Source organism: Manacus candei, unplaced genomic scaffold (assembly GCF_025592945.1).
Source record: "Manacus candei isolate 608988 ecotype Guabito, Panama unplaced genomic scaffold, ASM2559294v1 h1tg000005l, whole genome shotgun sequence".
NCBI classification, from domain to species: domain Eukaryota; kingdom Metazoa; phylum Chordata; class Aves; order Passeriformes; family Pipridae; genus Manacus; species Manacus candei.
Window position 1 is genome coordinate 21,675,306 of NW_026138053.1, and position 27,928 is coordinate 21,703,233.

At 39.9% G+C, this 27,928-nt stretch overlaps 1 protein-coding gene across 6 annotated transcripts in view; it reads right to left on the bottom strand.

Annotated features, from left to right (window-relative positions):
• The window catches only part of MTA1 (metastasis associated 1), a 229,881-nt gene that overhangs the window by 40,084 nt on the left and 161,869 nt on the right, over nucleotides 1-27,928 (bottom strand). For 5 of the 6 annotated variants that reach the window (XM_051805099.1, XM_051805091.1, XM_051805081.1 and 2 more), the window contains exons 2-9: nucleotides 21,797-21,864; nucleotides 19,314-19,407; nucleotides 11,490-11,616; nucleotides 11,261-11,324; nucleotides 5,822-5,939; nucleotides 4,073-4,175; nucleotides 1,947-2,046; nucleotides 637-825 (exon numbers count right to left, since the gene is read on the bottom strand). In XM_051805099.1, the coding sequence (XP_051661059.1) occupies nucleotides 637-825; nucleotides 1,947-2,046; nucleotides 4,073-4,175; nucleotides 5,822-5,939; nucleotides 11,261-11,324; nucleotides 11,490-11,616; nucleotides 19,314-19,407; nucleotides 21,797-21,864 (863 nt within the window). The remainder of the gene's footprint in view (nucleotides 1-636; nucleotides 826-1,946; nucleotides 2,047-4,072; nucleotides 4,176-5,821; nucleotides 5,940-11,260; nucleotides 11,325-11,489; nucleotides 11,617-19,313; nucleotides 19,408-21,796; nucleotides 21,865-27,928) is intronic. The other variant, XM_051805107.1, reaches the window with a different exon arrangement.

Genomic DNA, 27,928 nt, shown 5'->3' on the forward strand with positions numbered 1-27,928 from the left:
GGATTTCAGCAGGACCACAGAGTGTTGTGCTGTTTTCCAGTCCCTCTGTCTAAAAGATTAGAGCATTGGACAAGCAACAGTGAAACTACTTATTTTGTTCCAGAGGACTTGATCATTGACACAGAGAAACTTGGCTCTCCTTACAGTGCTCCATTCAATCTACGGGTTGAGTACCTAGCACGGAGCTCTGGCCAAACTACAGGACACTTCCCTGGGATGTCCAGGATTCCATTTGAACACTTTCAAAGGCCCTTTCTGAAATCACATTGTAAGAGTGACTACATTTTCATATTTCAGAAGGCCCAGTACTTACTCTCCTTCAAACACAAATTAATCTAGAGCAGCTCGGCTGTCACAACACTTTCCTAAATCCTCCCTCAGCTGTAGTGGAGCAGATGATTCTAAATTAACATCTCTAAAGGAAAAGCAATCATCTGTGATTTGAAATTCTGACTGTACAACAGGCTGTCATCAGTATGAGGTCTGCCTTTCCCCACTTTACAGCAAGACACATGCTCTAGTTCAAAGCCCTCTTCTTCAACACGAGGAAAAACAACACAGTTTAGACAAGCTGCAAACCAGCTCTGTCACTGATCAGAACCGGTCACCACGGGGGCCCTTCCTTTATATACTTACAAAATCTTGCTGAATGTCAGTGAAATCTTTTCCATATTTTTCTAGTGCTTCCTCGAAGAGGTTTGCCTCTGAAGCAGACCACTCCTCCATCTCATCTCTGCACAGGACCGGCCCACCTTGTGGCACAAGCGCAGAGATCGCCTTGGAAATGTCATAGACATTTTTGTGCAAAGTGTCCATAGCATGGAACTACATGGTTGCAAAGGAGAAAGAGAAATGTAAGGACAAGCATCTGGGGGGGGGGAATGCTTAGCAGTGAAACAGCAATGACAAATGCTGCACCAAAATTTGAGAGTGCAGTATTCTATATATACCCCAAACAAAGTCAGTAAAAACTGTTCCAACCTCAGACTCACTGCAATTGTCAGCGTACAAGTCTAACATTCACTAGCAATAGTGGGGGGTGTGGAATACAAGCCCTTGTGTATCAATAATTCCTACTCAGCACCACTACTGCAACAATACTGTTAGTTAGGGATAGACCCACTCCCCCAAAGACTGAGCAGCCCTGTTAACTACCACAAAAATTGCCTATATGAAAAATAAGAGTAGCAACATGCACATACGGTTCCCCCCAAAGGCCAGAAGCCCCAAAAAAGATTTAAGTTGCACATCACAGCTGAGTAGGAAAAAAGAATGACTCTCAGGAGCAATTACTCCTCAGAAAGCTGAGCAACTTGTGATTTACAAGGGCTGAGAACAAGCTGCGAGGGAGGAATTGATATGAGTAAATGCATAAAAGTTCAAGTTTTCTCTTTCCTTGATCTACTCAGCAACATTTATGATTATAAAATGTTAACAACAATACCACTCCTCAGGTATTCTAAAATGGAGTTCATCAAAGAGAACAACTGGATCCACTGGCATTTCTTATCTGACCACAAGCTTTTCCCCTAGACAATCTTGCCCAAGGATGCCAGTGACAGTCTGGTGTTGGGGAAATGATGAGGAGTGGCACTCTGGCACTGTAACATTACAGACAGGCAGACAATCATTTGCATTCTTCTCAAGGCAGCTACCAAGCCCATGCAAGAGACGGGTTGCAAAGCATGTCATCAGAATATTTTAATAAAACTAAAAAACAACAATAAAAAAACCTCACAGAACTATCCATGACGGATCATAGGAGGCCCAAGGCCAGAAAAAGTTACTTCATCTGTAACTAAAGGATTCCTTTACAAAGACAAGGTCTGCTTCACAGCAGGCCACAATTACAATCCATCTGCCCCTCTCTCTTTGCCAACTGTTGTTGCTGAGGTGAATATTTTGCATCTCTCACAAACTTAAGGTCCTCTTAAAAAAAATCTCACCAGTGTGATGTCCCTGGAGGCTGCTGCAGCACTCATGTGCAAACTTGGCTGTCTGACAGAACTACTGCAATCCAGCGCTCGGGCAAACGTACCAACAGACCTGAAAGAAATTAAACACAGCACTAACTTTGCATGCAAACCCAGCACAAATATAAACACCCAGCCAACACTTTCTCAGTTACAAGAGGATGTGATTTGTTGCTCATTCTGAGCCAGAGACCGTTCTCTTCGATGTGGTTTGTTATTATCAACGCTTTACTTAATTCATATGACCACAGAGGCTTAGGCATAGGAGAGGAAACAGAGAAGGACTGAAGGATGACCAACAGGGAGTTCTGACCTGCTCTCTTATCCCTTACCTCTCAACAGATTTAAGCTATAAAAGGAACTGAGCACAAGCAAGCTTTATGAATGGCAATAGTCTCTTCCACAATCACAAGAGCAGTGCTGCATTGTCTGAAGGTATAGAGACAGATGCCAAGACCATACAGGAAAAATGCAGTAATGCAAACATTTTTCTAAAGGTTTCAGTGACATTAAAAACAATATTTATTTTACAACTTAATATTATATAATATTTATTATAAAGCCTGCATAAGAACACAGCAATTCTCAGATACTTCACAATACCAGTCATTTCTGCATCTGAGGCTACGATCCCCATGCTCTTCATCTTATTCCCAAAGAAATTAGTTGAAGGAACCTTTAACATAAACATCGATTCTCAACATTCCTACTCCCCTGCCTGCTTGCTACATCACATGGGTGAAACACTTGTCCTCCTGCATAAGGGAACTGGAGCTGAACTCCTCTGAGCAACTACAACAACAAAAAGAAGGTGGGTCAGGTTTTTCCCCCTCCACTCAGATCACTTCCCAAAACTAGCTGAGCCCACAGAGGAACACACTAATGCCAAGCAGTGCAGGAATAGGAAAGGTAAATGTTTAAGCACTAGTTGTCATCGAATATCTAATTTTGGCCAAAATCCAAAGCAGCCTCCCCCATCCCAGTGTCTGTGGCGATTCACACTTCACCCTCTCCTTGGCCTCCCAGTCACTATCCCCATCATCCCTACTTCCCAACTCCCCCATCCACAGCTTTAGTTGAACTGATATTTGTGTGTGTGTGTGTGAACTAATTATAAACTGGAATGCTTTGCTGATTCTGGACAGAAGGAATTTTTTCAGTGCTTCTCATTAGAGCGGCTGCACCGGCAAACCCAGCGGGCAGCACTGAACAGACAGAAAGAACCACTAAAACCAGCTTTGCCACCAGAAGCCTACACAAGGTGGAAAACCCCACCACAAAGGAGCTCTACAGTCACTCCAAACCAACCCACACGAAAACAAAAGAGGGGGGAAAAAGAAAGAACCAGAAGGCTGACAGATCCAGGGTTCATCCAAAAAGGCTTAACTCTGTTTTCCAGGGCTAAAGCCCTTGGCTGCAGCAGGCACCTAAACCACACAGAATGTGAAGTGTGTTACCTTTTTATTTTTTTTCTCCAAATTATTCGGTCACCAATTGCTATGATGGCCTAAAATTTAATATAGTCTTCTGTTTATATAAATGCATAACAATGAATTAGTTCAAGAACCTTTTAAAAACGAAAAGTTGATCAAGAAAGATTGCTTTCGGCTTAAATAAGAACATCATCAGTACAGATTTGCAGGGTTCTATTTTATTGTGCCTACCTTTTTGAATCTAGGCCTTAGAAAGCATCCTTGCTCCATCAAAAGCATTTACTAGAATTCTTAGCAAACTGTTAATGGATGTCAAAATGTCATTGGATTTGAAAAAGGCAGAAAATGGACCGAGCAAACAACTGCCAAGAATTTAGCTCACTAAGTCTGCTGCACGCTGGCCAAAGCATTTGAAAAACCTCACCAATTTCAGGATCGGTTTTACATGCCATTTGCTCTTCCTTAATGAAACTGTTTAAGTTGTAAATCTGAGAAGCTGTTCCTAAAGTCATGCAATTCCCAGGAAGGCATGTTAAATGTCCATCTTTCAAAATGGAGCAAGTGAATCAAGCAACCAAAACTCGCATTCATACTAATAAAGAACTTAAAGTGCCTGGAAGAGTTACTGACATTTACTTCTTCAAAAGAGAGGTAAAAGCTTCTTACCGTGCTACCACCAGGAACTGGTCTATCTGCTTGTCTACTAGTGGGTTAAAGGCTTCCCAAACTTTTGTTTCAAGTTTTGACTGATCTCTTCCATCATCCTCACCTGGTTGAAAAACAAATCAGAAATGCTTAGCATGGTTCTTTCAAAATAAAAGTACTTTCTAGATTATTTTTTTAATAGATAAAACCAAACTAATCTAGTTTGTTTTATCTCACGATAATGTCACTCGTAGTCCATCTCAGTTACTCTGTCTGACAGGCCACTGAGAAAATTTTATTCACTTATTTGTACGTGACAGTTTCATCTTGACAGACACAGCAACACAGCTCATCTGAATCAGGCAATCAGATTTTCAATAACTGGTTTCAAAGGACATGTCATGGCAAACAGTACATCCTTCTCCGAACTAGACAGTTTCTTTCCAGTTTCTTTCCTCAGCTCCTCTCTTCCTCCTTTATCTTGCAGCAATTTCAGGAAAACAGACACACTCCCAGCTGCTCTGAGCAGGCAAAAAGTAACTGGTTCAACTCACATCAGCTGCTTTCTAAGGGGTAAGTCATGGCATCAGACACTTTTGTTTTTATTTTCCCAATTCTATACAAACCAAAACACCCTGGAAAAACACAGGAGAAACTTTTTTCCTCTTCTTTCTGTTCCCTTTAAAACGTCTGGAGATTATCCTCTCTGAAGCCCCATGTTGGCCCGCTGAGGGAAGAGGATTCCTTTCAAATTAGTTCACCCTCACTTAGGATGCTTGCCCAGCTGTTGAATAAATACCAGTTTCATAGACAAATTAAACAAGAGTCCTGTTTGCCTGTTCTAGCATGAGACTAACAATATCAGCAAAGCTCCTAAAGACAGCAGAGGCATCTCACTGCTTTCACATCTTGGCCCATTCAGTCTGGATAGGGCCTTTCCAACATGGGTCACAACCCTTGGTCTCTTAGGAGAAGGTACTGACAGACCTTTCCCCATGCATTGCACAGGGCTCAGGAAAGAACAGTTAGGTGCCAACACTCCCCATCCCTCTCAGTTTCTCCACCCACTTTTGGATCTGTAGGGTGGTGATCTTTTGGATTTGTCTGTGCAGAGACAAATAAATTTAAAGTTAGTTACTGTTTGGTAACTAGTATTGCTTATTGCTGCTACTTCCTTTCCTTGGGCCAGGGTCCTTGTGTCCTACTGCTCCATGACACAGTGGGGGCAGGTTGAGGTCTCACCACACACTCCAGCCAGCAAATTCTTCCCTCTGCCTGTTCTGCAGGTGAGAAGTCTAGGCTGGCAGCCAACACTGGGAATGGGAGAGGGCTCCAGGGAAAAGGCACCCGGCAATAATGGGCAGATTGATGAGGGCAGACAGCATTTAACTGGCAGTAATTTGGGAGGGGCTCTCATAGGGAAGTGAGGTTTGATTAAAAACACAAAAGGCTTTTACAGACACGATGGAAATTTGTGCTTCCCATGGAAATTCTGAAATCTCCTAATAAAAAGAGTGCAAACTCCGAGAGAGCCCATTAATTCAATTTATTTCAACAACATTTGTGATTTGGACAAGTGCCCATTTAAAGACCAGTCTGAAACAGAACTAATTGCCTTCAGTGGGCAACAGCCTCAACAAACCCAACCATCCTTGTACACATGGCCTGGCAGTGGGAACCTCCACCTCCCACACCTTGGCAGGCTGCACACAAAGAAGTGGCCACATTCAATGTGGACTCTTGACAATTTAAATAAATTACAGAAATTACCCTCTTTTAGTAAGTCTGTTATATCTGCCTGGTATCGGTTTCCAACTCGAATCTCTCCTTTATCAGCGAGCAGAGTCTTTTGTTGAGGATCATATACTAATGAATAAAAGAAGAAATCCTAAAAATAAAACAAGAGCAAAAAGGTAAACAGTGTTATTAGCTTTTATTTTCAGCTTTACATAGGTATTACCCAGCTTTTACGTTTTAAGCTTGGTTTTATTACCTATATACAGATTTTAAAATTGGGTGAGCAAACAATAAATGAACCACCAGCTTTAAAACCCTATTTAAACACTGCCATTTCCTTCTACATTGGAAGTGTAACAGCTCTCCTTAACAGCAGCCCTTCCCTTAACATGAAGTCTCTCAAACTGAAGTGAACAAGGATCCTCTTGCACAAGAAAAGTTCAGAAGGGCCAGGAGACAATTTTTAATCCTATCGGCTGTTTCAGAACACAAAATTGCATTTTCCCATATCCCAAAACAGCAGTACTAGATGCCAGTGACTTATCTGCAAAGAAATATTGGTACAAACTGAAACATAACTTCAGAGTGTTACAGCCAGACTAATGCAACCCCATAGAGACATGAAGACCCAGACTAGTTCTACAGCCTCTGCTGGGCTTGCTCCAGTCTGTCAATGTCTCTCATGCTGGAAGGCCCAAAGTTGGACATAACACTCCAAAACAGTCTCACTAGTGATGAAGTGTGGGGATGAATCCCTTTCCTCCATCTCCTGGCTACATTCCTGCTAATATAGACCAGGATGTGCTCAGCTTTCCTTGTCACAGAGATGCACTGATGACCAGCTTCTTGCCTGCCACCATCTAAGCTTAAATCACCGTGTTTCCTTCTGTTTGTTACTGGGAGAGGGGCAGCAGATTTGGCAGCAGCAGTAATTAGCTGCAGGTGGCAATACATTAATTTGTGGCTTTTGTTCAAGTAGATGAGAAAAAGGCTAAAATAGCTGCTTAGCTTCTGTTACTTGGGTGTGTAAAATTAAAGCTAGAAGACATAGCAGAATGGGAATGTTCTGCCAGGGCAAGGAAAGAAAACAGCCAATATTTTAACTACTTAAAACTGCATAGTATAAGTAATTAAACTTTTCTGCATGGATAAGTACTTAGCTGTAGCTATTGAGTGACACATCAGAGACCAGGTATGCTCCACCAAAGTGTGGGATACTAGGCAGGATTAGAGCTCTGGTAGGACATGGCATAATAGACCTTTTGTAACCTCTGTCCACAGCAACATCATCACCAAGGAAGAGAAATGTTTCTGAACAGAAACAGGACATGTGATGTGCCATTTTTCACATTTTGGGTTACTGGCTCATTTTCCCTTTCCCCATATTTCTGTGTCACTAGCAGGCACTCTCTTTAAATACATCTCATTTCATGCTCACCTCATTTTCCCTTTCCCTATATTTGTATGTGTCAACAGCATGCAACAAAAATTAGGACAAAACCAGCATCAGTTTCAAGCCCTGTTCAGCTTTATGAAGAGGTGGCAAAGGAAAAGAGAGTCTCCCAATCTGTCACACAAAACCTCCCCAGACAAAAAAAAAAAATGCTGTGAATTTCCACAGTAACATAGCAAAAATTCTGGAAAGGAACTGAACTTCTACTAGAAGGGTTGTCTGTATTTGGGTTTGGGGTGGGGGGATTTGGTTGCATCCTAAATAAATGATACTTTTGACAAAAATGATTCCTACTCCCACAGGCACCAGGGTCAAATTACATCAACCTCCTGACAGAAGGCAGCTTCAGAGTACATGAAAACTTATTTATATTACAGCTATGTAAAGAAATCTGGGTCTCTTGCTCCCTGACATACACAAAGCTGAAGACATTACAATATTTTGAAAATGCATTATTGCATGAATAAAATGTAAGAAAAGCTTTTGTCTCACAGGTTTACAGGTTATAAATACAGTGTTTTATTTGTTTCAGCTCTAAAATACCTAAATGCAGGACAAAGTAGATGCAGTGCAGCATTAATGCTTTCGAGGCACGTTGCCCAGCAAATATGCAACCCAAACACTGTAGTATAACACAGTGGGTCCCAAGGAAGACCTATTCAACAGGCAATTTCTTTAGAGTCTTTCTTGGCCAGGGAAAGTCACACATTGTGGAGGGGTTTTCTGCCATGGTATTTGACTGCTGGATGCCCTATTGCTTCTCTTTTATTGGTTATCACTATGAATTTTCTAATATATATAATAAACCCCATCCTTCTCTACCAATCTCAGGTCATCCTGTTGTATCTTATCCAGTTTTGTCTCAAATCAAGCAGGTTCAACAAAAGAACTAAAAGCTTCTTCCCAACCAGAACCTCCTCAACACGGAAAAGATGGAAGTTGGAGGGTCCAAGTGTGAATACAACAGAAACTGTAACCTCCAGAGATAATAAAATACCACTACCACCTTCCCCCATAGATATGAAATTCATTCTTGCAAACTGAGTGGGATTTCTGAAAACATTAACAAATGTCAGTTTAGTGCCAATGCAAACCATGGTCTAAGAAACAAACCAGATCCTTGTGTACTTGACAGCACTTGTGAACTCTTGATCACCACTATTTGATAAGAACAATTTTTCACAAGGGTTTTACAAGAGTGATGTTCCCAACAAAAAAACAGCTGTTCAAGATGTTCCATGATCATTTGAGCTTTCACAACTGTGTATGCTGAGTCTGCAGTAGTCAAGAAAGAGAAGGGTTTCCTCTTTTAATTTCAGACTCCAGAAAACACCCAACATGTTCGGAAAAATTAACATGACCTGCCAAGACAATTAAAACTGAATCATGACTTTCTACGTCTCCCAGCTGTTAGACAGACACATATGCTCAGAGCTTCTCTACCCAAGCCCCTAAGCTACCCAAAGCTACAGCCAAGAACCAAAGCCACTAAGAAAAGGCAGAAGAACTAGAAAAAAAAAAAGACAGGCCCAAAGTGAAAGTACAGTACAGAAATAATGGTTAGCTCATTACAGCTTGCAAACTTACTTTCATGTATTTCATATATTTTAACTAGAGAACATTTTATTTTTAGGGGGGCACCAAAAGGAACAGAAATGCCAGACATCTGCTCAGCAGGCAAATTCACACAAGCGTCTGGATATATTCAGGCAGAGCTGTAAAGTAGATGGTACATATAAAATAGTTTCCTGCAGAATAGCGAAATCTAGTGCTTTTGCCATAATTGGCTATGCCCTTCTCTTGATCTCCATGGGAATTTGGTATCTACAGAAAATTCAGGTTTTCCAGTTACTTTTTTTTTTTCCCTCTTTCTTCCTGCTCCTCACTCCTGCTACAAACCCAGTTTTACCAGGCACAATTAAAAGTCCGTGCTGGTCCCCTTCAGCCTGCTTTTCAAATGTAACAAGGCAATCTTCCTGAGAAAGATGACAGAGGGGTGGAAGGAAGAAAATAGAGATAACACAAATGTAATTTTGCTATGCTTACTATCTCGCTAAAAATTTGTGTCTGTGCGCTTAACCTGCTTCAAGGCAGACACCCTTGGGCTGAAAGCCTACTTTTACTGGTCATAACATTTAAGAAATCAAATGACAGATTCCCTGGGACTGCTTAGACTTTATTGACAGCAGCCATGTTAAAAAAAAAAACAAAACAAAACAACGGTCCTGAAACATTTTGAAAGCAAAGAATGGATTAAGAACAGGAGGCGTGGGGAAAGAAGAAACAGTTCAAAACAATACCATCCAGTGTTAGGAATTTATCAGGCAACAAACTATCTCCTTTTCTTAATCTCTTTACCCTCCACCCAAGCACATTTGTGTTCTGAGCTTTTTTTTGCCATTTGTCCAAGCTAGTTTGCACCACAGCAAAATGCCATGCTAAGTGACAGGACACACTCAGGGAACTCTCTCGTTCTGTGAAATTTCCAAGTGCCTGCTCAGTTTTAAAAATAACCCACGTCACTCATCTTGCATTTTGAGAGTTCAAAAGGATGAAAAAAAAAAAAAAATCTCTTTTTGTGCCTACATCTGCAACGGAGCAGTTGCACGATTAGAGGAAGGCAGCTCCCTTCTGTCTCAGCATACCCACCTGTAACATCAGCGATAACAAAACCACGTGGGGAGCAATCGAGAGCAAACACGACTTAAAAGCTGGGTACTAGAAAATCTAAACCAATTTCAGTTTGATTAACTTTTGCTTTCCAACTGGCATATCCCGGGCTGCTAACTGGTTACAAGCACTGCTGAATACAACGTCCCTTGTTTGATGTGCTGCCATTTGGCATCCTTCAGCAGACCCAAGATTTTTTTTGGTTTCACATTCCAAAGAGAAACTCGACTGCTTAATCCCTATGCTTTGTTTAAAATTCTCTTAAACTAAAGTATCAGATTAAAATTAATCTTATGCTTAAATAAATACTAAAGAAAGCTAAAAAAGCATTTAAAAAGAAAGCCCAGCTATGAGAGAGACTGCAGTATGCTCCTTGTAAAAAAAGACCTGTTTTCTCCTTGTCTTAAAAGCCAGGAATGACCATCACCCTACTGTTTTTAATTGTAAGATTTCCTTTCTTGTATAACCTTTTAAAGTTTTCAAATGCAAATTATTTGCTTGCAGATGTATTCAAATAATAATACACTGAAATTCTTTGCTAATCTCCCAAAGTAAAGCTCCCAGACTGTCAAATTCCAAGACTGTCTGACACAGTCAGAGGTCTGGTCACAATTAAAGGTATATAAATATATTTTTTAAAAATACAATAGCAATTTTTAATATAACAGAATACCTAGAAAAAGTAAACCCCAATGTTTACACTCTGAATGATGATTAACTGTGCAAGACAATTCAGTTTCAAGTGGTTGGTTTGAGGTACCTTTAAAGAGATTGAGTAAATTTCTGCAGGACTCAGATATCACCTGACAAGCAGTTTTTCAGGGATTTGAGTGTCTGTGGTGGCATATGAAGGACTACAGATAAGTATTTTAAACAGTGAACTCAAAGAACAGGGAACTAAGCTCCTCAAATCTGAGGCAAGATCAAGCTTAAAGCATATTAACATAAATCTGTATGATTTCAGGATAAAGCAAATATATAGAAACACAGTTTGCTGTATTGCTCCCCCTTCTACAGTTACTGTATCTCCCACCTTGACTTGGCTGGGGCATCAGCCCCCGGGTTTGAACCCTCAGTCTGGCAAAGTAAGGAGCAAGTTGGGCTCTCTTTACAGAAGGAGAGGCAGCTTATTGTCACAGGGGTGTAAACACCAGGTCTGGCCCCTGGACCCACAAAATTTTATAGCAGAATGCAAATGGTATGGGACCTAGAGCTTCCCACTGACAATGCACAGTACGTGCAGAAATGAAAGAATCGTCCTCTTTCTAGAAAACCTGTAAAAAGGCACCAATCCTAAATTGTGACAGAATAAACTGTTCAAGCTTTACAATACACAAAATGGCTCCTACCTCCCGTTCCAGATATGATTTAAGGGATTCTGTCTCATTTAACAGAGTAACGCTGCATTTGCCTCTAAAAAAAGAGAAACATCTTATGAAAAAACATCGTAAATGCTCATGTGATTCACAAGATGGTATTGCTGAAGTTATACACAGAACTTGATCTTACACTGAAGAATGCTTGAGTAATAACAATGCTATTTGATTTTTGAATAAGATGGAAGAAAACAGTCATTACCTAATGTGTGTGGCTGGCAGAGATTCCAGCTGTCGTGAGAGAAACAACTCACGATGTCGTAGCTGATGCTTCTGTTTCTCTGGTAAATCAACCATTTCTGGATTTTCCATCTCTTCTTCCATTTCTCCTAGTGATAAAGAGACAAAATTGATCATCAAGAACAGGGCAAGAATTGATTCTGAGCCAATTGGGATGAGCTGCTCTAAAACCTTTGCTAAATAATAAACAACCAGATTAAATCTACCTTCATCTGAATTCTCACATTTCAGCCAACTGAACAATTACATAATTGAAATGATGCCTGTGAAGAATGTATTTATTCATTCACCATTGGGATCAAATCACCTCAGGTTCACACACTCACACTGGCTCACCAAGCTGAAAGTCACAAATCTGCTACCAACAGAGAAGTTCTGAGGGGAGAGAGCTGCTTTTGGAGACCACCAATGCACCATCAGATTCATCAGGCAGAAGCTGACACACTTTGAGTGAGGCAATAAAAGTGAAGTCTTTCCTCTTTTCCAGGCATCAGCTCTCTTAAACCCTACTCTTCTTTCAGGATATCACACTGTCCCATCCTGACCTCAACAGCATCTGCAGGAAATGCCCATTGAAAAGGGTAGTTTATTTAATGAATATATTTTCTTCTCCTCACTCCAACCACAGCCAATAGATCACAGCCACAAGATTAACTGGAATGTAACCAAGTGCCTAAGGCCAGTCTTGCCACTCCACCCTACCACACCACCACACACATTCAACTGCAACACTCCAGCATTTCAACAGTCAGGATCCACCATGTCTGGCTTCAAGGCATCCAATTTCCATCCAACCAGTTCTTAAATGTATGCCCAAGTAAATACATGAAATCACATCCACACCGATACACAACTGATCCAAAACATCTCCAGGCACCTGTCTTGTAAGAAATAAATTGTATGTTTTGTGTTCATTAGCAAGTATCCTGCCAGTTATGCAAAATAAAGCTGTAAAAGGCAAAATACTCATTAAAAAAAGCTGCAAAGGTCCTCCATGATGAACTGAGAAAGAAGATATCAGACTTTTCCTTCTCTAAGAAATTAAGGCAGTTACTGGATTTTGCAAAATCATGGGAAAGGTTTCCCAGACTGTAGCATAATGAGCTGTAAAGCCTCATACATGAATTGTAAAACTCTAATTTTACAGCAGCATTACTCTCAAAGAGCAGACTTTTGCCTGCAGCTTAATTCAACAGTTGTTGCCAAGAAACATTGCTAGTCAGAAACACACACAGGTACAGTTATGATTTACATACCCTTAAGATTAGTTAACTATAATCCTTATAGTTATCCAAAAAAATAAAGCAAGCAGAAATGAGAGCTCTCAATTTTATAAAACACTAAAATTGCATTTAGTTTTAAATAGGCCAACATTATGCCAAAGGGGGTGACAGAAAATTATGTACCCTACAGGTTCCCCACAATTTATCACTGTTTTACTGTCCTGAAAATAGACCTGTGGTTTATTTGTCCCTCAGGTAGGCTGCTCCAGCAAGGAAGGAAAAAAATAGTAGCATAATTAAACCAGACTGCAACATACAATAGCTGTTACAGCACACAAGCTGTTAAGCATACAGCAGCAGGCACTTTAGGTTTTAATATTTTCCTGGGAACTGGAACACCAAATTTACATTTGTGCCACAGTTTCATGGGTCTGCAATTTATTTACTGAAGTGGATTCTGTTTTAGTTGAAAATTAATATTGTGCCTGCTATCCTGCACTATAAATACACCAGCAGCAATCCACAAACAAGTCAGCAAGTTCCAAGCTTGCTTTCCTGAAAACCGAAGGATGCACAAATGAAAAGGCAGTTCATGCTTATACTTAAAACAGCTTTGGAGAATGACAGCAGTGCCCTGTGTAATGCAGGGAAAACACTGTAAGGAGCAACCTAAAATACTTAATATCTTCAGTATATTTGATAGCCTAGAGCTTTTAAAAATTACATTTTTCCAGAAAGTGTGTCAACTGCTGCGTGCCAGTCAAATCCACAAACAAAACAAAAGCACCAGCACAACCAAGCTAATCCCAGGAACTGCACCCCTTCAGGTAGGCTTGCCTTTCAACTAGTGTTTTATTTATGTGTCTAGCTTTTGTAATAACACACAGGTGGGGGGAAGCACACATGTTGTTCTTACTCCAGCTCTGCTATGCACAGCCTTTTAAAAATCAAAAAGCACAATACATTTTTTCTTAAAAACAGACAGGAGTTTCTACAGGTAACAAACAACTCCCCACACGCACAGAGGCAAAACTGTCAGACAGACAGAGGTAAGAATATTCCAAGAAATAACAAACAAACAAATAAATCTACACAAGCATCTTCTCTCCTTTTCCACTGGCATGATTTAGCACTGAAAAGAATGAAACTGGCAAATGCATTCGGAACTGAGGGAGAACACAGGACTGGATCCAGGACAGGAACCTCTACCTCACTGAAGTCATGCAAAAGCACCTTGACAAAAACTAACCAATACCACCTCACACCCCACTGACACCATATCACCACCTCTGCACAGACAGCAAAAGCTTATTAAATCAGAGTATAAACCACAACAGGGTCTGTCCCAGCCACAGCTCCAGGTCAAGTCTGTCTGACACATCTGCATTTCACCTTCCTACAGCTCACCCACTCACACTCTAAGTGAAGCAGACTCCATCCTCAAGAATGGTGGCCTATGAGAAGTAAGAACCATAGTCTTAAAATATATATATATATATTTATAAAATATCCAAAAAATCTTTTCAGAAAGACTTGCCTGCATTTTGACAGTACTGTAGAGTAAGTGCTATGGGAATACAGGAGGTACAGTATATTGGGACTTCAATGCTCTCCTAAAGCCTTACTTCAAAATTAATCTCTCTGATAGATGTGCTTGTGCAGATTTGAAACTAAACATTTAACCGTAATAACAAACAGTGATATATCAGCTATGCAGAAACAGCCAGTGGAATGCTGCAAGGAGCATATTAGATTAAGTATTATTTGATATTTGATGACAGAATCATTAACAGGACATTAACAGAGCTTGAAGATGACTTATATTGGGAACAAGAGACAGACAGACTGAGCACAAACAGCAAGACTCATGTGAAAGCAAACATATATGGGGAAAATAATTAGGAAGAGTAAACTTTGAGTTGGCAGGAGAAACCCAAGAGGCAGTAATTGTAATTTAAAATGACTGGGTGTGTGAGATGTGAAATTAAACATCAATATTTGCTAGACACTAGAAAGAATAGCAATTTGCCATAGATCAGATTGGACTCTCAACAACATCAGAGGTAGAAAGCATCAGCCCTTTCTCTGCATTCTGGGTGTTTTACAAGTAGCTACATGACAGAATTCAGAAATGCACAAAGGTAAACAAGATACAGAAATTAGGTTTAGAGAGCACACCAGGCTGTCCAACTAGGGAGACAGTCTGTAGTGACAGAAGAATTAGTTAACAAGGTTATCACTAACAAAATAATGTAAAGGAAAAAACTGGAGCCAAAACATTGGGAAACACAGTAAAGCCAGCGCTGGTGACCTGCATAACAGCTCCTTCAGCAGCAAAGGAAGTTGTAACTCTTGCTGCTCTAACAGTTCATCTAAGGACCTTAGAAAGACATTAAAGAAATGCTGCACTTGAATAAATGAACAATACAAAACCAGTTTCCTTCTTCCAGGTTCAGTTTCAAATGGTCTGTATGAAGCCTTAGCCTTATTTATTTTCTCTCTACCAAAAACCAGATTGATTTGTAGCTATAGAAAATATGATGAAAGTTTAAACAACTAAAAATCCTTATACCTTGACACTTTAGAAGGAGTTTGCCACATCATCAAGACATCCCACTAGGATTCCTGCCACAAATTCCTTGTCATCGTCTTTGCTACCTGTAATAGTGGCCATGGCTGCAAAACAGACACTATTTTGGACACTTATTGTATCTTCCCTCCCTGCACTGCTCCCAAAGAGAAAAACCACAGCTTCCTCCTCTCAGTAACAACAGAGCCAAAGTGTCATTAGTGGATATGTGAATTTGACTCCTCTTAAATCTGCAAGTGTGGTGTTGGGAAAAAATGGAAAGGGGGAATAAAATGGAAGAAATAAAATAAAAACAGCTTATTTGTGAAGCTATGGTCAAACTTTATTTAGATTGGTGTTATCTAAAATGTAAAAAAAAAATTCTCAATAGACTCCTTACCTCTCTAGGCATGCAGGTATCATGCAGCTCATGGACTGAATGAGCAATGACATTTAACTGCTACAAGACATTTATTTTCAGAAGCTTTGGCACTTGCCAAACCATTCTGCTATGTGTGCCTGGCAGCCAAACATCAGCTGCTGAAAACTAACTACAAATCTGCCAAACCAGCCAGCACTAACTACTCAGTTCTCCAACTGGTCACTCATTGCTTTGCAAATCGGGATAAACATTTTTATGAAGTGAAAACTGTGTCCTAAGGCAACCCACAAGTATCCAGACATGGATGGGGGTGGATCATTAGAAGAGAGGATAGGAAGCTGTATTCCTGCTGCTGAAAATATTAACTTGATTATGAAAAACTATATAAGACATATAGAGAAAGTATGTAGTGATAGCACCCAACAGCAGCTTGAGGAGTAAAGTGTCTTTCCCATTTCTCTTCCATCAAGACCTGCCCGCAATCTTCTTTGCATACAGTATCTCTCTTAAACCACTATGAAGTCTCTGAGCAAGAACATTAAACAGTTTCCTACTGGTGAAGCAGGTTCATTTCAGAAACAGGTGGAGAAATTCCCTAGAATAATTTGCAAGGTGATTAAAAAGGCTTATGAACAGAAAGTGCTAACAATGTATGGAAGACATTATGAGGCTGAAAGATTTACAGGACAGCCCAGATAAGCTTTATATCATATGATAAAAATAGTAAGATCACAGATCAAATCCAAGAATCAGGTTGCATACATCAGGTGTTAATTTACAGCCACCAACTACAGAATAAGGTGTTTCCAATCCATTTCTCTGTGTAAAGACTTATGAGAAAAGACAACATTTCAGACTTGTCTGTTTTAGATATCTGATGGATCATACAAGCTAAAGTGGCTTTTTTTGCTTTAAACTTCAAAACATTCATTTCACAATCACACCTTTTTCCTTCCTTTATTGGAAGAGTAATATATATATATATATATAATTTTTCCATTCACGTTCTGGCCGTATCTTCTCATTACTTGGCTCTCTCACTGCACTGATCTCAACAGTAGGTCTGAAATAAAGGCATCTTAAACAGAAGACTGTGTGAATCCAGAAATGTCTGCAGTCAGAAAGCTCCATTAATCAGCTGAACAAAGGCAGTTAAAAGATCAGCGATGCAGATACGTACATCTACTGCAAATGCATCAAAATGAGGCAACAGGAGACTTTATGGAAATGAATTCAAAGTCAGTGACAGTGTGGGGTATCTGTACTAGAATCTTAACATCCACAAAATTTAATTTCATTATATCATGCAAGATGTAGATATTTTTTTCAGAGTAAAGAACTAATGGCTGTCCAAAACCTTCATTTTACTCTCTTCTCCCTCCTTAGGAAGAACGGAAGCCACAGAACAGCACATCTATCTAAATAAATGGAAGTCATTGAGTAGCAATTTTATTCTGCACCAGAAAGAAACATACTGGAGAAAATGTTAGTTACTAATGAAATTTACCCTAAGAGGCAGCCTCAGTTGTCTCTGGTGGCTCCATTAATAGGATTGTGCTATAGAAGAATTTTCCCATCTTTCAAACACATATGAACATGAACAATGAATTATTTGTTTGCATTAAAAAAAAAACCATTTAAGTTTCTAATCACAAAGAGAAATCAGCCTTTGCAGATTCAAAGAGCATTTATATGGGTTCAAACATGTTTCATTGCCAGTCTCAGACATGTGTTTCTGTGAATCCTTCCTACCTGCTTCCTTTACTAAATCTAGTGAAGTGAGACACAGATGAAGGAATCAATAGTCATGTTGTTTATGGTGAAGCTCCTATTAAGCTTCAGGATTCTCAGATACTGCTGTATTGAAGAGATATCAAAAAAGCTTTGCCTGCCACCACAATTCTGCCAGGCAGCCAAACCCCATCTCAGTGCCTCATGACCTTTTCTTCAAGGTATGGCAGCAATGGAGGAATTATTTGGACAGATTCCAATCTACAACAGAAAATACTCAAATTTATTAGAAGGGACTAGTTTTGCTGCATGTTTTCCCCAATGGCATTACAGCAGTGAGAACACAGCAAGATACTATATTCATTGTTAAAACTGAATATCTGATTTAATCAATCCCCATGCAGTAAAACTATGTAAGATTTGTATTACATATACATCACTCTATTCATATATACACCAAGCAGCACATTAAAAGACAATAATGCTTGCCAGCTAAATCATAATTCTCACATGCCCATATCTGATTGCTTCTCTTTCATTTATGCATGTGCCCTGAATTACAAGGATTCATATGGCTGTCCATGCTTTTTGCTAAATTTTAAGCAATCTGAACAGCTACATCTCACACACTCCTCTACTTACAGGAAAAAACAGTTCTGTAACTCCACCCGCTCAGTCTTTTTCTCCCTTTCAATATGTCTGTTTTGGAAAATGTTATATTAGTACTGTATCCATCACCTTGCAAGGATGGGGCAAGAGGGACGTTGAACTGGCAGAGGAAGGTGTAATAAACCTAAATCTAATTCTCCCTGGCAATTTGAATGGAGTCGAGCAGGCTGGAAGCACCTCACATAAAGTGCCAAACGTCATGTAAATATGTTGCTCTGTTTTAAAACTGTTTCTATAATTGAAAAAGAATTGTAGCATTAAATTCTTGTTTAGACATAAGAATTTATTATTCTTCTTATTATTATCTACTCAGTTAGGTTTCCTACATGCCTCTGATCATCCTGGGAGAGGACTACATGCCTACATAACACAACATTCTGTAAAATAAGAAAAAAAAATTAAAACCAAAGAAACAAGAAATTAGTTACACAATGTATACACACAAGGGAGGCTGATGTAAGGTAGCATGAATAACCTTCTGAATTTTATGATATTTTCATGCTTTTTTTAAAAATCAGAACATAATACTCAAAAAAAAAGTTCTAAGTTTCAAGTCTCCTCTCAGCATAGACACTTCCTTTCTGAACAAAAGAGCTTGAAATATTCAAAACAGTGATAGCAGATCCTAAAATTCTCTGCTTTTTAAGTGTATTTACTGAACAAGTTCAGACAAAAGCTGTGTCACTACAAAAAATATTAATATTGAAATGTAAAGAGAAATCCTGTTAGTCAGGTTTCAAGCTGGCCACATTTCAAGTCGGTTTCCTCTGATCAGTCTATTTGATTTACTTATAAAGAATGTTTGAGGGTTTTTTTTAATCTACAAACCAAACCAAGTAATTCATGAGAAGTAATATGAGACAGGGAGAATACTCCCTTCTCATTCCAAAAATTAAAAAATTCACTTCTCTAGGGCAAGTAGGATGATCCTTTTTACTCAGCTCTAACTGAAAACTTTCGTGTTGTCCCCCCCAATCAAACTATACACAAATGAGGTTTTAAAAGGTGTAAGGAAAGGGGAAAGGAAAAACAAAAAATAACATAAGCGGGGGGGGCAAGTAGAAAGAGAAGTCAGACAAACAAGTAATGCAAATCACTGAAAAGAGACATTTATGAATAGTAAGATTGATACTTGAATTCAAATATCAAAGTCATATCCAAGTTTGACAATTTTGCATAGAAGCAATTTAATTTGAACACAAACAAGCTTACTTGCATGTTTGTCTGCCAATACAATAAGTGTACTTGATATGTCTCTCCTTCTGTAGAAACACACCACCTTTGCTTCCACGTTTCCATTGGCAGTCTGAAACAGGGGGAAAAAAAAAAAAAGAAAAAAATTGACCACTAATCAAGAGCAGAACTGTTCACACTGACTAGGAACTGCAGAAATAATTTGGAATTTTGCACAGGAGCTACACAGCATCTACTTTTAGCACCTCCATCTGCACGTGTTATCTAACACACAAACTCCAGCACGATCCCTTCCAGGGTAGGGAAATTCCAGGTAGTTTGGTCCTTCCCTCCTAATTGTTTCTGTGGGATCACCATTTTTAGGTTACAGATGTTTCAAGGGGTAAGAAAAAAACCCCACACTTACCTGCAATTACAACATATTAAAAAGCCACTTGGCTATTATTGAGGCGATACCTACATTAAGCGAAATTCAAATGCATCTTTAAAATCCTAATAAAAAACTGTGAAATATAACAACAGAATTCAGATCTAGACTGTCCTCCAAACTCTGCAGGGCAGCAGGAAAGCAAGAAAGAACCAGGCCATTCTTATTTTCACAAAAGAAATCAAGTAAGGTTTTCTTTATCTAACAGCACTGCTAAGCTAAACAATGACAAACATACAACAAAAATCATTCCAGAAGGAGAACCAAGGAAGCTGGATCAGGTAATAAACTCTACACCAGTGGCAACACATAAAAAAGGTCTGAATTTTTGAAAGATTGTTTTCCTTAAACTCTTAATATTACACAGGTGATCAGTTACTTGTAAGATGGCACTTGGTAAACTGTGAAACTGGGTTTTTACAAGCTCTAGGGGAAATAAACCTCCTGGTTTGTAACAGCACCAGACAATTTGGTACCTCTAAAATAAACCAAATAATGAAAATGTAGCTTAAGAATTGTATCCTACTGCTCAAGAGTCTTGGAAAATCATAATGAAGGCACGCAGTTTCAGAAACTAGAAGACTAAAACACAAATTCCATGCTGGGAAGTGTCCAAAAAGGGTAGTGTCCACAAGGAAACAAAAACTCATGTACATGCTTGTTTCTAAGATGTGAATGAAGGAAAAGTTTCAACTGTTATAAGACCAGTTTTCCTACCACAAAGAAAAAACCACCAGACAACACATAAATGCACAAGTATTTCCCTTGCAGAATAACAGTTTTTAGGACAAAGCATGCACACTTTCTACCATTTTCTGTTAAATATGTCAGAACTTTCAAATTTTGAGGAACTAAAATACAAATGCAGGAGCCATCTTCTTAAAACACAGACAGCTACAATGGAAATTTATCTGATTTATTTAATTATCCAGGTTTCATTTGCACTCAGTGAAAAAAGGCAGGACAAGATATAGGATTAACTTCAACCTGAAAGACCCATTTCAAAGAGTAGGTCAGAGAAATTACAGCTCAAGCAAGAGTTGCACCAAGACGGGAGATCCAGGCTCAAAGTTCATTTCTTTAAAGGTATGGGGAAGAATGAAGAGGAAAAATAAGAGGGGAAAACAATGCTTTCTAGGAAGTGATTGACAAATCTGCACCCTGTGACAAGTGGAGCACAGCTGGTGATACCTCACAGCTAAGGATCCACTGGGAAAATTTTAAGAACTCACTCGCATTTTTTTAAGGGAAGAGAGAAGATATTTCTGTAAAAGACCTCCACTAAAAAAAAGAAAGAAGGGTTTACAAGGATGTCCTTACCTTCAGATTCTTTATTTGTCATCAAATTGATACATTTTGTATTCCAAGTAACTCTTTTAGAACTACATGCTTTTCCATCACTGGTTGCTGAAGAAAAATACTTAATTTTAGTCAGCTAATGAAAATTCAAATCCAAACCTTCTGTATGGGTTGCAACAACGCTGGTAATTAAACCCAACGAAGTGGTATGTTTAGGACACAGCTAATGGCTTCAGAACAGTCTTACCTCCTCAGCTAGGAGCTCAGTTCAGCACTGAGAACTTCAGCTGCCTTCCCACATACAAACCATCACCCTTTTGGATCCATTGAAAGGGAATTTGGCAGATGAAATAATGCACAGGCCCAAAGGACAACCAGCAAAGATAAAGTCTGAGGAAGCAGATAATAGTTACAAATCTTTCTGTTGAGCAAGAGTCTTCCCCAAGAAAGATCACACTAAAGCTCTCTATCCTCTAGGCAAACTGTTATATTATCTTTATCTTCCACGATCCTGGCATGGAACTGAAGAACCTCAGAAATCTCCTGCCCTAAAGGGGGGCATAATCACCTTGAGAATGACCTGCCATTGACATTCAGTCCTTTCATACCAAAGAACAAAAAGGTCTTAAAGCATTCCAGAAAATTATCAGAGAACAAAAGTATTTTTAAGCTTCTAATTACCAGTGAACTGCTAAAGAATTGTTTTGATTTTAATCAAATCAAACAGATCATAAATTCAATTAACTTCAAAGACTTGATGGAAAAAAATGTTTACCTTATTGAGCTCTTCTATTCTTCGTATCAAATAAGGGTTACTTGAAGAATTTTCGAAGTAGACATAATCTGACAAAAAGAAAAAAAGAGACTCTTTAAAATATGAACTGCTAAAAATCAACCCAAAACCTCTGTCAGCCTGGAAAGCAAAGCATATGATCTTCCTTCTCTCTCTGATCAGATTATTTCCACTTTGGTCACCCTGTTGGTTTTTTACTTGTTTCCTCTTCCTAACAAAATCCAGCCAAACTTCTCAGCAGCAATATGTGATCCTTCTCTCCCCTTCCAGCCCAGTTTACACTTACTGTCATTTACTTAGAATACAAATAGCTTCACTCTGTCTCTCTCTCTCATCTTTCTCTCTACTCCCTGGTCTTTTACACCTATATGATCCTAGAATGCCTCAACCAAACTCCACATATAACTATACAAACTGTTCAGTAATACCTGTATATTTTCAAGCAGGATAAACATCTAAAGTTACACGAAGAAAACGAGTTCTTCACCCAAGACAGCACCTTTAAAAAAATCACAGAAACATCCAGGAGTGCCATATAAATTACTAGGGGTATTACTGAGCTCCAAAAGCTTCAACACTGCTTTTTACAGGTAAGGAAACAGATACTCTAGAGTCCAAAATGGACTTGGCCTCTCTCTCCTGACACTCCAGAAGCCAAACCCTAAGCCTGAACTGAGGCAAAGAGAGGGCTGAATCCACCTCCCCGCCGACAAGGTGCTGACCTTGCACACAGATCTAACAAGAATTCCTTCCAAGACTACCTAAGACGATTTCCCTCCAGATCTCCCAGTTCATTTGTGTTTGGAGCAAAACACCCATAGCCTCTGGGCACGCCTCAGGTATCTTCTGCATAGCCTACATTAGCATGATGCTCCAGGATGAATGAGTGTTTAGCAGTGTTTGCCCTCGGTAAACAGGGACAACAACCAAAGCTGTTAGCATCAATCTCCCTGAAATCCTTGTTAAAAGGGCTGTAGGAAGCAGAGATACTGTTCCCTCCTCCCCGGCCCACAGGAAGGAAGACATCCTCCCAAGGGCCTTTGCTGCTGTTAAGATGTGATGGGTGAATGTTTTGGTGTCTCCCTGGCCACCCTGAAGATAAAAGGGGGCTCCTTAACTCTCCTGGTGCAGCTTTCCAATTCCCTGTGTAACACTACTCAAGCTACAGACACCGATTTTTTTTAGACTACTGCTTAGAGTTCCTGTTATCCACAGGTCTCCCTGGATTTACAGACCAAGCTACTTGCTATGTGAGACACAAGAGCACAGCAGTGACTGCTGAGCCAATGACCCAGAGGAAGCTGCAGCTTGCACTACCTGCAAACAACTCAAGTGCCCTCGTGTCCCTTTAACAGGGCTGGGCTGCCTCAGGAGAGAGGTCACTAGTCAGGAATCCCAGGGGTTACAATCCCAAGAGCATCAAATTTTAACAAATCTGTTCTTCAAGCTTTTGTCTTTGCAAAAAACGTGCTGTATGCCATGAGTTACAAAGACACCTTGACAGCGAAGTCTCAACGTGGTCTTGGTTGAAGTGAAAAGTGACAAGTTGCAATGCCAGTACTCAGCACAAATCTTGGGTTACCCAACCAGAGTGTAACCAGGGCTAAGAAAGCATTGAAACAGCACACCCGTTTTTTCAGGTTTTGTGCACTCTCTCCTCCAGACCTCTCAGACTGACCATCAGCTATCTTCACACATGTTAACATGCATCTGAGTGACTCCAAAACTTCCCTCCCAATTGTAGGAGTTGGTTCCTCTTAAATGTCACATCCCTACAGGCTTTAAACTGGAGAATGATCTCGCATGAGGAATACAGTTTGGACCTCTGGTTTGTAGAAAACAAAGTTCACAGAAATGGTTAAAAACGCCCAAGTAACTAGACGCTAAATTTCCATTCCCAAACCCTGGCTCTGTGCAGAGCCTCAAACAGGAAACAACAGGCTCAACATTGCTACGACCAACTCTACCAAAAGTCCCAAAACCAAACAGATATTTGGCAGCTTCAGCAATAACAACTGCTGACTGAAATAACAATGATGGGCATTAAGCAATTTACTGATCAGCAGAGTAAAGAGAAATTTCTTCCACAGCAGAACTACCCATGCCCTACAAGAGCACTGCAGTGGAGGGTGTTAAAAGCTTTGAGGTGCTTCCAAGCTCAATGTCCACCTCTCACCAGAAGGCTCCAAGATGTGAAGAAAGAATAAGTTCTTTCCTTCCACCCCTCCAATAACTCCTAAGACAACCAGCTACTCCTCACTTCAGATATTTTGGTTGAGGCAGATAGAAAAATCTTACTTTTCTAAACACTATGCCTGAAAATTAAAAATTAAAACTAAAGGAAATGTCAATCTATGCCTTGAAAATATAACCTTGTCTTGAATTCCATGGTCTTCAGGTGGCTGTTACAAATGTTCATTGTTCATATAATTTGCAATCAGCTTTTTTTGTGTGCATGTACGTGTGTATATTTTCAGAGACACATTTTATACCTCAAGTGAACATTAACTCAATTTTTCACGTAACTACAGTTTATTGATTGTAAAATCTGGCACGGATTTAAAAAAAGCTTATCACAGATGAATGGTTTACCAAAGAATAGCTCACAGTGGTATCCAACAGTTTTGAATAATAAAACCCCTTAACATTGTCTCAGTCAGCAGCAGGAACATCCCCAAACCCACACCGTGTGACCAACAGCAAACCAACCTCACAGGAACCAGCCAACTGCACACTGCTGGCAGAAAGGCAGAGCCCAAGCTGTCCCATGGGATGCTTCAGGAGCTGACACATGACACTGTAGAGGTGCGTGCTTAGGCCAGTGCTTGATGACTTCATCATGACACAAATCCACAGCCCAGTACATCTCATCCATGTTTCAGACTAATCCCACAAATATGTTAAGCATTTTACCAGTAGCTATGCAACTAATGGAGACCTATTTCCCATTACTCAAATTACCTGGAAAAGGGTTTCTTCCTCTCAGCAAGTAATGCAGAGCACACTGCAAATCACATGACTCAGAACATGAGATCAGAGGGGGCTGATTTGCATTTTTCATAGAGACTTTATATATTTGAACTAAAATTAAAATGTTATCCTGCATAGAAAATTGTTTGAGTTACTCTTCCACATTTACAACAAGGAAATTTTAAGTTCAACAAACCAGTCTCCAAACTGATGCTTGTGGTGGTGAGAACAGTCCTCTAAAATTGCTCCAAGAGTAACAAAACCCACAAAGGCTGGTTTCCTGCACAGGAGGTTTAAAGGAGGCACAGCACTGGTCCCACACTCCAAAACACCATCTTTCTCCTTGAGCAGCACTTCCCTTCATCTCCAGCTTCCTCCCACGCCACGAAAGTGCACCCTTCCCATACTGTCTTCCCAACTAATACTACTCCCAGGTGCATGTGCACAAACATACACAAGATAACAGAAACCTTCCACAGGCTCCCAACAATCCAGTTGTCAATGAGAGACACGCTGTATATGCACAACTGCCAGGGTCTCTGTGCCCTGGACTGAAAGAAGGGATGGGGAAGGAGACAAAATTAGCAAATCTCTAGGCAACAGGGAGATAGGCATCTCAGCTCCTACTAAGAACAGGAAGGAAGAGTTCACTAAAACAAAAAATAAGGTCTAGGGACAGAAAAGTAGAGCCTGATAACAAGCAAAACAAGTCAGACCCTTTGAGCTCAACATACTGTCTATCCTTGCTGATTTATTTCCTTTCCTACTTACACAGTTGCAGAAAAGGACTAGTCTAACTGCTCTGCATCCCACAAGGATGACATATGCCTATACACAGCAACCACCATAAAAAGCACATGAAGCTAACCCCTCACCACTCAACTGCCCAAAGAGAGGCTGGAGTTTCAATCCCATACCTTCACAACACATTAATTCGATCTCCAAATTAATCAGCCACGTATCCACATCACGATCATAATTAACAGCATCGCTCATGCACATTACAGAGTTATCTGTGATAAGGCTAAAACAATGACTGAAGAGTATGGAAATACCACAAGACAGTAAAGACCATCACACATGTCATCTTCTGACTCAAACTCAAGATGTAGTTCTTCCTCTTGCCTGTGCTGTTATAGAGCAGAAGTACCCACGTACATAAATCTACCCAAAAAAAGCCTTTATATCCTGTAATGGTTTTCCTGAATGTACACAACTTGCTAGAAAGCAATGCTGTATTACACAGGTACTGACTGAACTGCAAGAACACACAGACACAAGAACATTTGCAGTGGTCTAGCAGCTAAAACTAGAATGGCAGCCTACAGACCACAAAAGATGGAAATTTTTCATAAAGGTGGTAAAATAATTGTTCTCAATTAGCAATGAACATAACAGAATTTCTTTTTGCTCTCGTACACTTTTAAGACATTATTGCAAAATAACTTCCCCCTCTACCTTCTTCATGTCAGCTGTTGATTATGTCTACATCAGTACATGGAAAGAAAAATCAGGAAGCGGTACAGCAAAATAAAGAACACACACTGTCTAGAGGTCATATATTTATAAGATTAGACATGTCTGAGCTACCTAATAACCTTACAGGCTTTTAGGTGATCAAGTTGCAAAAATGCCCAAAAGTATTTTTATCCTTCCCGATGTACATTTGCCTTTCAAGCTACAAGTGCTTTCTGAGGACTGACCTGCCTGAATACTCCCTACCTTTCCCCCAGAAAGTCTTACACACTTCACCAGCCTACAAACGTTCTCAGGACTTAAGGGAGGCTGAAGCCTTTCCATTCCCACACTCACTACCACCGTTGGGTAACAGGTGCATTTCCAGACACGTGATAAAGCAGTAACTTCACAGCTGTGTATTTCCCCTGCCCAATCCACAGAGCTGCTGCCCTGAATTAAAGATGAGCATCAAGAGAGTGCATAAACTTATGATGACCTGCTTATTTTATGACTTCTCTTATGGGAAATATATGCCTCCTCATAGTTTCCAATTCAACTTTGAGACAGTTTCTTTCATTAAGATCCAGTTTTTAAATTATTCGCCAGCTTGGCCCCTAAACCATCAGTGATGTTATATTTTGGGTAATACAATCCCTCCTGGTCCACATTCCCATGAAAGAGAAGGCTGCAGAGGCAACAATTCTTTCAGCCAACAGTCCTGCAATCTCACCTGGCAGAGCCCAGTTCCCACTGCCTTCTGGCTGTTGAAAACACGATGAAATGTTTAGTTACAGAGCAGACAGAGTTTCAACAGAGAAAGCCTTACCAGCACAATATTTTCATTACCAGAAAGACAACACCGAAACAGCTGCTCCTGTTGCTAAAAGAATTATGAGGTCCAATAGATCTAGCAGTATACACAAAACAGGTATTTACAAGCGAATGTCTTTCATGGATCCACAAAGGTATTGAAGACATACTGTCAGTACAAGCTCAATTTGTATTTACAGGACAGCAGTATTTGTGATTACTGCATGCACAGGGTGCAGCAAGCTGAGGTTGAGGCAGCACAGGCTATGGGCAACATTCAACTCCTTAAAAAAGGTGTGGAAATGCCAAGCACACAAACATCTGAAATACCTATGACCAATTAGTGAAGGACATGGCAAAAGCAAGCACCATCTCCTGCAGAAACCTCCACTCCATTCAATCAACAGCAAAACATCAGTAAATTTAGCAAGGATAAGTTGAAGTATCCCAGTTAAATCAAGACAGCTCTGCTCTTCTTTCTTGAGTAAGGATTATCTACACACTAACATGGTAAACAATATGTTCATGTTACATTTTCTTCCAAATGTGCAGAACTAGAGAGGGACAGCCAATGTTACTTGGTTGTTTTGAGATGAAACCTATGTATCACTTTTTCTGACTCGCCTCCAAAAATCCAGGTGCAATATTACCCAAACCATCACCCAAAGGAGAAGGGATTCATGGCAAAGTCCACATAGCAGGAGTACAGACTACGCACAGATCTATTAAAAAGTTGATACAAGTGTTTATCTCTGCAAGCTCTCCTCTTATAGCAAGAGTTATTACAAGAAAACAAAACAAAAAAAACCCCAAACAACTGCCCAAACAACAAAAATACCCCACTAAAACACCAAACCTCTGAAGGACCTGTAATGG